This window comes from Parus major, chromosome Z, assembly GCF_001522545.3.
Source record: "Parus major isolate Abel chromosome Z, Parus_major1.1, whole genome shotgun sequence".
Taxonomy (NCBI): domain Eukaryota; kingdom Metazoa; phylum Chordata; class Aves; order Passeriformes; family Paridae; genus Parus; species Parus major.
Window position 1 is genome coordinate 13,091,599 of NC_031799.1, and position 12,721 is coordinate 13,104,319.

Sequence of the window (12,721 nt, forward strand, 5' to 3'; positions counted from 1 at the left end):
AGCAGGGCAAGGATTGTCCCTCTCTGCCGTGGTGAGGCCACACCTCAAACCCTGCTCTAGGCCCTGCAATTCAAGAAAGATACCGAGGTGCTGGAGTGAGTCCAGAGAAGGGCAATGGAGCTGGGGAAGGGTCTGGAACACAAGACCTGTGAGGAGCAGCTGAGGGGTGTTTAATCTGGAGAAATGGAGGCTCAGGGGACACCACAACTACCTGGTAGGAGGTTGTGGGCCTGGTGGAAGTCAGCCTCTTCTCCAGGCAACCAGCGACAGAAGGAGAGGAAATCTCAAAAACTGTGCCATGGGATGTCTAGGTTGGACATAATACTGCTTCACGAAGTATTTCACAAAGTATTTCGCAAAACATTGTTTCAAACTGCTTCATGGAAAGGGCGATTAGATCTTGGACTGGGCTGCCCATGGAGGCGAGTCACCGCCCGTGGAGGTGTTTAAGGAAAGACTGGACATAGCACTCAGTGCCATGGTCTGGTCGACATGGTGATATTCGGTCATAGGCTTGAACCAGAGATCTTTTGCAACCTGTAAATTGATTCTATAAATACTGTAAACACAGAGTCACGCTAAGGACTCTCTCCGGGGACGGAAAAAGCACTGCAGACGCCACACACGTCTGTTATAAAAAAACTTTCACGCCCACACGAGCCCAGAACTGCAGTCCCAGCAGCCAACGGGCGTAGTGCGGGCGGGGCGGCGGTGTCCCGGCGGGGCTGGGTGTCCCGGGCTGGGTGTCCCGGGCTGCAGCCGGCAGCGCCAGGCCCCGCTCCCCCGGAGCCGCCCCCGGCCCCGGCCCCGCGCTGCTGCGCCTGCGCGGAGGGCCCGCGCACGGACCGACCATGGCGGTGGCGGCGCTGCGGCCGCGGGTGGCGGCGCTGGGCCGGCGGCTCGGGGCGCCCGGGGCCCGCGGTGAGCGGCGCGGCGGGGGCGGGGGCGGCGGGGGCGGCCCCGAGGGCACCTCGGCAAACGGCGTGTGTGCTTGGGAGCATCAGAGCCTGGCCGCGGATGGCCTTAATTTAGTCATGAAAGGTGCGGTCTGACAGGATGAATGGCCTGCTTAAGTAGTGTATTATTCAGCCGCTCTTGTCGATGCCCCAAGGATGGATGATAAAGCCATGTGGAAAAGGAGGGTGTGCGAGGCTCCTGCTGAGTGCTTATATGTGCTAAGGGAGCGTTGTGTTCTTTTCTCAGATACCTTCTTAGCGAAAGGCTCTGCTAATCTGGACAAGTTGATGGACCTCTGCAACGAGGAGGAAGAACATCCTTCCACGCTTTTTCAGCTCTACACCCAGGTATGGATATCAAGCTCACTTTCAAGAAAATGTATGTTGGGAGTGGGAGACGGCTTGGTGCAAAAGAGGGTGGGGCCGAAAGGCGTCTCTATTACTTGGGGGAGTGTGGTGAGTGTCTGAAGCACAGATCTGCTTTTGGCTTGAATAACTTGTAGTCGTTTGTGCTGTTACTTTAGGGACAGAAGGGGGTTTGGTTTTACATTCACCATCAGCAATCCTTGAATACTTCTTTCACCTTTAGTGAACTAAATGTTAAAAAATACCTTCAAATTGTAATGTTTTGTAAACTAACGAGTTTTCTGTGTTACAACACACCACCGTTTCATTATTTTGATGATCGTATTTCTACTTTGTATATGTTCTTGTTTTCATAGGCTGTCCTAGACATTACATATTTTGAGGAAAACCAGCTTGTGGATGAAGATTTTCCAGAAGAATCTTCCTTTCAAAAGCTAAAAGAACTTATTTGTGTTCTTTCAGAACCAGAAGACCTAGTGAGGGAATGCAGCATAAAAGAAGAAGTGAGTATCCAGAGGATGAATTATTTCATTATTTAAAAACGAAAAATCTGAAATGGGACAGTAGTATTTTGATGGGCAGTATTGAAAGTATTTTGAAACATTTTCCAGTCTTTTTGGCATTTAAGCAGTGATTCCTGAAAATATTGTTTCAAATGCCTTGTTGTGTGCTCAGAATTTCTCTTGCTAACATTTTGTGATTCCACAGGCAGTTAACAATTCTGTTTGACCTACAGTGTTAGGTTAGGCTAGTCTTACCTCTCTGAGTGTTGCTATCAACATCTGAAGTAAGAGATTTACACAGTATTTGCATGTGTGACAGTGCATATGAGTAGTTCAGGTGACTTATTTTTGTGTTAGACCAGTTTGCTGGATTTTATTTCAGCCCATCAACATCCTTGGTGTAGAGTTGTTAGAATGTCTTTACTGGAGAAAAGGAGCCCTGCTTTACATGTACTGCCACACAGCAAAAGAAAGGAGTGAATGGCTACAAGAAAACACTGCCACATTTAAAAAGGTAAAGAAGATGAAAATACTCTATGAGCTTGTGAATACAGCTTTAAAGTTTGACTGTTCAGTTTTAAAATATGGCTGGGTTTTTTGTTTCATTTTGTTTTTTCTTTAGTTAGGATTTTGGGGACTTCATAGGAATAAGTATTTCTGTGTATCATTAATTTAACGAGAACTTATTTTTTTCCTTATTTTTAACTGTACTTAGTGTCTTAATGATGGAGTTCATTACTTAATGAAGATGCTTAGCTTTAGATGCCCTCTTCAGCTAGATGAAGATATCTCACTTCAAGATAAAGACACAGCTAGATTACTCAGTGAAGGTAAAAAACCGCAAAAAACAACACCAAAAAACCTTTTAACTCCTCTTAATAACTGCTTCACTTTATAAAATGCTTTTTTTCATGTTTTTATTGTTTGACTTTATATTCAAGACTTGACACTTTTTAGAACAAGAAGATAATAAATGTGGCAAATAAACAGGCAACAGTGCAACCCCATCCCTTTCTTTTTTGACTGATGAATTCTAGGAGGTGCCAGGGCTCATTTTCCCAGTGTTTTATGAGTGCACTGGAGGGAGGTGAACTGAGGCAGTGTTTGATGCACAGTAGTGTTTTACACTGGCAGTGTTTATACACAGTATTTCAAAACCATCCAGTTCACAACTGATAGATATTCAAGGCACAAATATGACTGCAGAGGGTGCCAGAGGTTCACATTACTGGTCCTCCCTTTTAGCTGTAGGACAGCACAGGTACAAACACAATTACAGACTTCACACACGTAAAAAACTATATGCAGAATTGGTTAGATTTGGCAAATATCCCCTGTCAGCACTTTATGTATCTTTATGTAAGTTTCATTCTTACTGAGTGTTTACAGGAGGATCTTAGGCTGCATGTGTGAGATGCAGGTAGAGTGATAACAGCAGGAGGGGATTTGTAAGGTAAAACAGCTGGTGCTGAGGACATGACATCCACGTTGAGCACACTCAAAAACAGCTCTACTTTGACTGTAGCAGGATGCAGCACCTTCTTGTTTCTTTTGATCTGAAAGTGGCATTGCTGCTATATAGCTCCATAATGCAAAGTCAAGCTGTGGATTTATTTAGCAGGATTTTTCTTTTCATGAAAGACACACATGTGCCTTTGAATTCAAATACTAAAGCTGCTGCTGGTTAACCTGAGTTAAGATGACCTCAAACGGGATGTTTTAGGCTTAAAATGTGGGAGGCACAGAAATAACTCTAAAGTAAGTGTGTGCAGCCATGCCTGTGCTAAAGAGGCTGTAAAGAAATACTGAAATTTTATGAGATAATTTGGCAAACAAAATTACAGAAATAATATTTATATAGCAGTCTTAAAAGGTTTTAACATTATGGAGGGCCAAAGTGGACAAAGAAATGAGGATGGTCTTGATCCACATTTTCTTCTGAACATTATATATTTATATAATTATATACTTACACAGTCTTTTGGGAATTTTTTTCCCCCAGCGTTACTGAAAAAAAAAAATTAACAAGTTGTGTATTTGCTTATAGCAGAATAATAAAGTACTTGATCTAAATTACTTTTGCAGGTATATTTAGTGACACTCACTTACTGGCGATGATGTACAGTGGAGAAATGTGCTACTGGGGACTGAAACACTGTGGAGAAGGGAAGCAGGAAAGCCTTGAGTCAGTAGATCCTTTGTCTAACGGTGACGTGGGCAGCAGATCACAGAGCATATCGCTGGATTTCCAGGAAACAGGGAGAAACATGTTGACAAAGTATGTGGCCGTATGTGAGGGACCCTTAAAAGGTCAAGGGTGGAACACAACAACTGCAAAACAAATGCTGCATTACTTTGTGAAGTCCCACAACTAATAATACGCGGCGTTGTCTGTGCTAGAAGAAAACCTGCGGCATGAGAGCTCACTCTTCTGTGACTCACTTTTTTTACCGAAATGTATACTTCTGTTGCATTAAAAACACGCCTTCCAAGGACTCCTGGGCTGCGGTCCAAAGTGCAGTGCTGGGGTGCGGGTGCGGCAGCCGCCCCTCGGCAGCGCCCGGGCGGTGCCGGAGCGCGGTGCCGGAGCGTGCGCGGCGGCGCGCGGGGGCGGCGCCATGGCGGCGGCAGCGGAGCAGCGCGGCGCCGGCCTGGAGGCCGCGGTGCGGGGCGGGCTGCGCGTCCTCCGGGAGCGCTGGATGCGGGGCACCCGCGAGCGTGGCGGCACCGCGCCCGACCCGCTCCCGGCGCCCCCGGACGGTGCGGAGGGAGCGAGCGCCCTGCAGACGCTGCCGGTGAGTGGGGCCCGGTCGCACGGGGCGGGGCGGGGATGTGGGGGGGCGGGTGGCAAAGCGCTGCATCCCACCCCGTCCTTCTTCACTGCTGAATTCGTGAGCCGTTAAACCGCTGCTTTCAATGGTTTTCAGATCGACGTGCAGCTGAACATCATGTCCTTCCTCTCGCCCCAAGATTTGTGCCGCTTAGGAAGCACGAGTTGTTACTGGAGGGCAGCTGTGCAAGACCCGTTGTTGTGGAGGTATTTTCTCCTGCGGGATCTCCCCTCTTGGACATCTGTTGATTGGAAATCACTTCCAGATGAGGAGATTTTTAATAAAGCCTTTTCAGAGGTCAGCGACAATGCACTGTATGATTACATGGCAGTGTAAGTATCTCTGTATTCTCTTACAGGACTTCAAGTCTGCCTACAGCAGTAATACTCAGCCCACAGGCATGTTTCATATTTACAGAAATAAAGCTCTGCTGTAAGCTGCTGTTTAAATTTTTATGTGTCTCAAATCCATTGTTTATTTTGGAAATACAATTTCCTGTCGCTCCATGGTCTGCTCAGCTATTTCTGTTTGGAACTCAGCAAGAATGTAAAAGATTGTAAAAAATTGTAAAAAAGACAACGCTAATGTTATAAAAAAATAAAGCTTTTTGTAAACTGTGTGTCTTATGTGGCACAGAAATACTGCACACTGTTGATAAAGAAGTGTTCTTTGGTCTTAGTATCGTGGCAGTTATTTTCATAAAAGTACTGAGAAGTCTTTAAACTACAGCAAGGGAAATGAGTCTTCATTTTTTTCACCTTACTTGGAAGACCTAATAATAAAAAAGTGCACAGAATGTGCACAGAACAACAAGTTGTATTTTAGCTCTGATTGTCAAAGGCTTTAAGACAAACACTGGTGTCAGCTAGTATAGTTGAAAAGCATAGCAACACAATAAATACTGGATTTGGATGACTGAGAAGAATTCTTGAAATAAGTAGATTATTTTGTGATGACTTCTTTTCTAAACTTCATTCAATTCCCGTAATTTGCTGTAGTGATCTATGGATTTGTTTGTGATTTTTGATTTATTTGCAGTTACATATTCCAAAGGTGGTCCTTAACATGTTGCTTTGTAGTAGGTGCAGTAACTTCTGCAATCTCTATGCCCTTCATCTTAACAGATGGGAACAGTACACCCAGAATCTGATGTGCAAAATATATACTGATTTTGAAATAGGATTTAAATCTGGTTCTGAATCACCAATTTGAAGCCACCTTTCACTGATTTCCATTGTGTCTGTGTGCTCTTAGCAGTTTTGCTGATCTCAACTGAAACATTTCAGTGTGGGTATAAAGGAGCCCACATTTGATACTTCCTTGAACAGGTTTGTCCAGCAGCAGCCTACCATGACTCCAGGAGCAGACTGAAGCTGCTGCTCTAGGATGTCTGACTGTTAATCTCCTCCTCAATTACCAGTCTTTCCATGCCTTCTAGCATCCACACCAAACAAGCATATAAATTTGCAGACAACACTTGTCTCCTTACAGTTTGCATGCTCTGTACCTACAGGGGAAATGGTTCTTTTCAGGTGATTACTTGTTATAAACACAAACACAGTCTAATTAAGGTTTAAAATGTTCTCAACAAGGCTCATTTTTTAATTTTTTTTTTAAAATGTGACTCTTCTGCTTTGATGTTATTTTACCTATATTGTGTATTCAGTGAGAATGGGGAATTAGCGATTTTATTTTTAAATAAACTGAAAGATCTGTAGATAGAAGTGCACTGAGGTCCAAACAGTCAGTATTTGGACTTCAAAAGAACCAATGCCTTTGCCTGCTTTATACTGGTGCTTGAAACAATCAGTTTAATAATTTTTGATTTATGCTTTGAGTTGTATCCATAACAAAGCATAAGAAGTGTGGGACCTAAATTAATTTATTTGATTAATACCTCTTTTGTATTTTGTGTTTAATTTCTAGTTGCATCTATTTTACACAGATATAAAAGGAGCTGTCCTCAGGGTAGAAGAAGTTTGAAATCGAGCCGCCCCCGGTATGGGGCTGTGACTTCCTTTTTGCAATCACTGGTCACTCAGGCAGAACCTCGCTTTGCTATGTTTGGGCCAGGTTTGGAAGAGCTGGACAACTCTTTAGTACAAAAGATGATGACATGCCCAGAAATTCTGCTGGTAGCTGGCCTACCTCATAGACAAATTCATGGTAATGATGGTTTTGGCTTTTGGCCGTCTTATTTTGTAAATAGATATAACACAAAAAACTTAGAGGAAGAAATGAAGAAAAGGATTTTTTTTTGTATCCTTAAAATTCAGTACAATCATGGTAAAAACAAACCATTTTCTCTCTGTTTTGTTCAGAAGAATAAATGCAGGGAACACTTGGGACAAACTAATAGCTCCAGTGAATTTACGATTAATTTTTGACATTGTCAGAAGAATCATTTTGCTCCTTGAATTTCTATCTTCATCCAAAACTCCATGTTACTGCTGCTGTTGTAATTGATAAATGCAGACAGGTCTTTCTTTTAGTACTGCTTGAAGTAAATGGCTAAAAAACACATTTGTGATTTTACACAAGAACTCAAGGCTGATCCTTATATGATTTGGTATTCTGATATCAAATGATGTAAATTTTATTTAGAAGAGTTACAGGAGCAGGTGAGGGATTTTTTTTTGATGTTTAAAAGAGTAGCTTTAAAAGTAATTTTACTTCAGTCCAAGCCAGAGACATAAATGTGTTCTTTTAACTAACAGTTATTTCAGCACAGCAGAATTTGAATAATTAAATTATATTTATAGGAAGTGTGACAATTGTTTTAGTGGGTTTTTTATTTCTCTCATATGTCCTTTTGAATGCAGCTTGTCATAACCAGACTGGAACCTTTTCTATGCCAGTTTCAGCTAATAAAAACAAGTCTGGCTCATTTCTGATTCAGATTTCTAGGTTCAAGTCTAATAATCAGAAATACTGAAATGGTTTTAATACCATTGACTGGATTTTCATGAAATTAAAAGTCTGATCAATTGGAGCATGTATAAAGTTTAATTGTAAAATAATAAATATGCTACCCCTAACAGCAATATCTAGGTTTGAATATATTAATTTTGTGGCACCACTGGAGTATTTTGAACTACCATTTAATTGTATTCAGTAGCCAAATAAGTGTAATCTCATAGGTTCATTTTTCTCTCTGTAGGAATTGGATCAGGAGTCAGTTTTCAGTTCAGCAACAACCAAAAATTCAATATTGTGACACTGTATTCCACCACAAGGTAAGATAAGAGCCATTCTCCACCAAACAAAAAGTACACTTTCTCATTTATTTTAGACTTTTCTTCATATTCTTGTCATGTGACTTTCATGTGCACTTTCTCATGCATGGATATCATTAGAAATTGAGGTTTCAATGCATGCTTTTGCCTTCCCTTTCTTTTTTCAACCACTAAATTTTCACATGGAAAAAATAAAGTGTTTCCAAACAGTATCTGTACCAAAAGGTGTACAACAGGTACATTACAGGTGCTTCTATCCATCTCGATACCTTGGTTGAGTTCCCTTTTAAAGCACTCTATAAACTCATTATGGGCTATATTTTCATCCTGCTCACCATCTTTCTTTGTGCACGCAGAAAGAAAGGAGGGCAGGAAGAGGCAGGGAGAAATCAAACTCTTTTTCTAGCTCAGCCCATTTTCCTGTCCTTTTCCTGCACCACCTAGACTTTCAAGATTCAGTTTCGGCATTCTCAGTTAATCTGACTAATGAAATATCTTCCAGCGTGGAAAGGAGGAGAGCAAGGGAGGAGCAAGCTGTTGCTGTGAATAAGATGTTTTACCAAGAGAACAACACAGAAGGGAATCAGCAAGCCATGCACTACAGTGTAATAGCTCAAGTGAGGAAGGTGTGCGAAGTAGTTGATGGATTCATTTATGTTGCTAATGCAGAAGCTCACAGAGGTAAGGGTTTCTCTTCATTTAAATTTTGTGAATAGCTGGAGTGTTAGATTACAAAGAATATGCAATACGTCATAATTCATGTTCTGACTCTTCCAAATCTGCTATTTCTTCATGGCTTATCGTGATGAAGAGGTCTCCTATCCTAGACACTCTCTCATCAACCTGTTAGGGGTTACAGCCCCTTGTTTTGTTTATAGCACATCTATCTAAGTTACATGTGGGAAATTACCTGGATTAAAACACAAACCAAAAAAACCAAACAAAAACCTTGGGTATGTATAGGATAAAATGGAAAATACTTTGTTTGTGCTGTAATAGCCTGGAAACCACCTTCCCCATGAAAACAGTAACAAATGCAGGTAGTCTAAATCAGTTTAGTTCTGCAAGATGATAATCCAAATAACAATTACAGTAATTGTCTCTACATTCATCAGCTTTGAATGCAGGAAAAGTGCTAGCTCAGAATAGAGACAGCAAAAATCTTTGAAGGGATACACTAAGAGAAAAGTGTATTTAGTAGGGAAGAGCTGCTGACTGTGCAATGTATAATTATTTCTGAATGGCTTGTAATCTTGGTCTCTGTGAGGTATTAAGAAAACACTCTTGACATTAGGACTGAAATAGGCTGCCCATAGAATCTATGGAGATCTTTAAATAACACCTAAATGTCATCAGTATCTGTGTAACATAAAGGGAGATGAGTAAGTCTTGTGATAAACAGAACAAGATCATTTGGTCTTTCCAGCCCTCTGTCTCATCACCTCTGAAACAACAACAACAACAACAACAAAAAAAAACCCCAAAACCGAAAACACATTGTATTTGCATATACTTAGAATTCATATATTAAAAATTGTTTCGTAGAACATGATCGTCAGGAGGAGCTGGCTCGTATTTTGGCAATGATTGATCCAGCCCTTGGGCCTCCGAACAGACCTCTGTTGGTTTTGTCCTGCGTGTCTCATGTTGGTGTGAAAAGAATTCCGTGTGTTTATGTGGCACATCAGTTGCAACTAAATCTGCTGCATCAGCCCTGGATGGTACTTGCTCTTAAACCTTTACTTTCTGTTTCTCTGTGCTTTAAATTTAATTTAGGCTCTCAGGTTCCTTAACTATACCTCCCTAAGCAAGTGTGCAGCTTTCAACACTAGTAGAGCTTTCCATTTAAGTAAAGAATTTTGTTCCTCTGATCCTCTAAGATGAATCATTGGCCTGTCTGAACACAAGGAGCTAAGTGACTTGCCCAAAAGTACACAAAAGACTTCAGATGGAACTAGAATGTAAGGAAGGACTAATGATGGTCGTGAAGGGAATAAGGAAGCTTAAGGTCATTTAAATCTAAATTTCCTGAGTCACAACCTTGGACACAAGATAGATTTCTGGGACATTTTAAAAACACTGTTTACTGTCACTCACTTGGTGTGATGTCTTCAGTTTTTGACAGTTTTTTTACCTAGTATGTGGGGTCCTGAACCTGTTACTTTATGCTTGTCAAGCACAGTATCTATCAGCATGATTCAGCCACACAGAATTAATTTTTGTTGATGTTGTGTAGCTGAAGAATAAATCAGAAAAAAAATACTGATTTGTGATAATTCCTTTGTTTTCATAAGGAAAATGTTTATAGGTTTTTTACAAATCACACCATTTATAATAGCCACTGAATGAGATTTTACAAAATCTGAGTGTTAATAATGTGCATGGAAGTCTAAAGCTAGCAGCATTTTTGCTTTAAGAGTTCCAAGAAGAATTTTCAAGTGGATTGCCATCTGTAAAGTAAGTATAATGTTCCAAAACAGCTGATGGAACAATTGAAAAAAAAAATCACTGTGATACCAAAAGTGAAAGCTTTCCTAACGTGAGGGGTTTTTTTTGTTGTTTTCTTACTTTTATAATTTTTTTTTGTGTAAAGGCCCTTTCCTTAGTGATAAAAATTTAGCTTTGATATGAGTGTTTCTTTAACAGATAGACAAAGAGCGATATTAAAACACTGTTAGATCCTGTTAGTTGTTATCTCTTAACACATTAACTTTTTAATTTTTTTTTTTAATTTTCACAGATGCAGGACACTGTAGCTGCAACTTTAGATGGATTGCTAAATGGAATTGAGTGGCTCTTGGAAGAAGCAAATTGTAAAAGTGCTTAGGAATAGAATTAGGCATTATTGCACTGTATAAACCCTTTTCCATTTCAGTTGAAGTAAGAATCTTGTTTCTCCTGCCAGAGTACTGTGAGAAGAGAAAATTGAAGGGCAAAACTACATATATTTCACTGCACAAACTTAAATCCTTAACATTTTTCTAACTACAGTCCTTAATTAGAAGTACAAGTAGGATTGCCTGGATTCCAGCTGGAATGAAGAAGTGATTTGGAGGGACAATCTGAATGTTACGTTGTTTTTCTCTTCTTTCAACCAGAGGCCTTTAGAGTTCAATCCTTTACAAGATATCTGATGGTCTAATATCTTCTGTAAAAATATATGTAACACTAAATTAGTTTATCAACAGAGCTCTATCACACATTTAGTAAATATATTGAGTGGAGATCTTTACAGGGACACTTCCTGACCAAAGAAAACATACTGTAGGTTGTACAGTAGGAGATTGACAGAAAGACAGTAAAGATTTCAGAGAAGTGAATTCCCCTGTATTTTTCTAGAAAAAAATGCCTAGACAAAAAATAGTGGGGGGGATTTTCAGGCCAGACCAAATTTCTTAAATGCAAATACTGCTGCACAACATTTGTTGTGATCTGACTTATTAACCAGACACAACAGACTGCAGCATCTTTTGCTTTCTGTTGCACTGAAATCATTAGCTTGAATTGGATACACTTCTGATACCATGAACAAATGCTTAATAGGATCATTCAGGACGTTATTACATATATGGACTATCAAGTTTTCCAAATAGTTGTGGCCATTTGCATATGTGTTGAAATTTTCTACACAGTTGCAAGTAGTTTTATAAAAAGCAAAGCACCATTTCAAGGCTGGAATTGTCTTTTCCATATTGACATCTTTGGGGATAGTCGTAGTCTTCCACCTTTTCATGTTTTTATTATTGGGTTAATGTTCTGAAACTTTATTTGCATTTATTGCCTGGGCATTTATTTGCTTTATTCTGGGCTTTTTTTTTCTTTTCTCCTATCTTCATGGAAATTCAAGTATCTCACAATTTTTTCTTGGTATCTAGATAATGATTGCATGGCACACTTACAGCTGTAACTGTCCTCAGTCTGGGACACTTGATCAACACAGCTATGTCAGAAACATTCCACTTGAAAAGATGTTGAGGATGTTTTAATGAACTAGAAAGTATTTCTCTTTCTTTTCATCTTTGTGTGCAATTAATTCATCTTTCTAGATTTTTTTATGTGTCCTAATCAGGGAGACATGGGAGTTTTAAGGGAAAAACCAAAGGAATACACAGAATGAAAATTTTGTGGTTTATCCTTTTTTTTTTTCTTCTTTCCTTTTTTAACAGCGTATGTGTGTTTTGCCCTTTAAATGGAGCAGACACAATGGATTATGCTTGGAGTAAAATTCCATACTTTGTGACTGGGTGTATGTGATTTTCCTCCTAATCACATGAATGTTATAATGGTCTATATGTAGGGGATTGAATGCAGCTATCTGATTATGTGTTGGCTACTGCAAATATGGGAGGGTTATGGAAGATCCTCTTTCTACTTTCTTCATGAGGAATAAATAATTTTTCAAGAATGATATTTAGAGTTCTCCTATGTATGTTAAATCCCCTATATGTGTGTGCACATGTGTGCTCATACACTGCAATCACACTGTCATAACAAATTACCATTGTCACCCAACAGTCAGTAATGAACAAGGTTATTGTATGTCACCAGTTGAATTAAGATAACTCACTGTTATTTCAAAAAATTAGGATAATGCAGAGTATGTAATTTTTCCTAAAGTGCATCAGCTAGGTTAACCTAAAGCTAGGATACTTTTCAGATTACAAGTTTTAAGGGTGCAATCTAGAAAACAAACAGTGGGAATGAGAAGTCTATGCAGTCACAGAACTCCATGATTAGTTGCTGTGTATCAGCATAGGTAAGGAAGATAAGCATGTACACTATCCAAAGGAGCAGCTGAGGTGCACAGAGATGTCCTGGGGAAGAGGCAA

At 40.1% G+C, this 12,721-nt stretch overlaps 2 protein-coding genes across 4 annotated transcripts; both read left to right on the forward strand.

Moving 5' to 3' along the window:
• Positions 1-836: 836 nt before the first annotated feature.
• Positions 837-4,320, forward strand: CZH5orf51 (chromosome Z C5orf51 homolog). Of its 2 annotated transcripts, XM_015652688.3 has the most exons (6): positions 837-921; positions 1,204-1,304; positions 1,679-1,825; positions 2,208-2,339; positions 2,541-2,655; positions 3,911-4,320. In XM_015652688.3, exons 1-6 carry the CDS (start codon positions 852-854, stop codon positions 4,198-4,200), a joined length of 855 nt encoding a protein of 284 aa, XP_015508174.1. In that variant the 5' UTR covers positions 837-851; the 3' UTR covers positions 4,201-4,320. The 2 variants fall into 2 exon arrangements, with proteins under 2 accessions (XP_015508174.1, XP_033376438.1); XM_033520547.1 differs by lacking the exon at positions 2,208-2,339.
• A 35-nt stretch (positions 4,321-4,355) lies between these two features.
• Positions 4,356-12,302, forward strand: FBXO4 (F-box protein 4). 2 transcript variants are annotated; one of them, XM_015652690.2, is made up of 7 exons: positions 4,356-4,620; positions 4,753-4,988; positions 6,602-6,822; positions 7,817-7,892; positions 8,395-8,573; positions 9,438-9,613; positions 10,633-12,302. In XM_015652690.2, exons 1-7 carry the CDS (start codon positions 4,444-4,446, stop codon positions 10,717-10,719), a joined length of 1,152 nt encoding a protein of 383 aa, XP_015508176.1. In that variant the 5' UTR covers positions 4,356-4,443; the 3' UTR covers positions 10,720-12,302. The 2 variants fall into 2 exon arrangements, with proteins under 2 accessions (XP_015508176.1, XP_033376437.1); XM_033520546.1 differs by lacking the exon at positions 9,438-9,613.
• The last annotated feature ends 419 nt before the right edge of the window (positions 12,303-12,721 follow it).

Excerpts from the sequence above, each read along its gene's own strand:
- CZH5orf51 (XM_015652688.3), top strand. The coding sequence starts at position 852 with ATGGCGGTGGCGGCGCTGCGGCCGCGGGTGGCGGCGCTGGGCCGGCGG. Across the intron at positions 922-1,203 it reads CGGGGCGCCCGGGGCCCGCG|ATACCTTCTTAGCGAAAGGC; the intron begins GTGAGCGGCGCG and ends TTCTTTTCTCAG. Across the intron at positions 1,826-2,207 it reads AATGCAGCATAAAAGAAGAA|CCCATCAACATCCTTGGTGT; the intron begins GTGAGTATCCAG and ends ATTTTATTTCAG.
- FBXO4 (XM_015652690.2), top strand. The coding sequence starts at position 4,444 with ATGGCGGCGGCAGCGGAGCAGCGCGGCGCCGGCCTGGAGGCCGCGGTG. Across the intron at positions 6,823-7,816 it reads ACCTCATAGACAAATTCATG|GAATTGGATCAGGAGTCAGT; the intron begins GTAATGATGGTT and ends TTCTCTCTGTAG. Across the intron at positions 9,614-10,632 it reads TGCTGCATCAGCCCTGGATG|ATGCAGGACACTGTAGCTGC; the intron begins GTACTTGCTCTT and ends TAATTTTCACAG.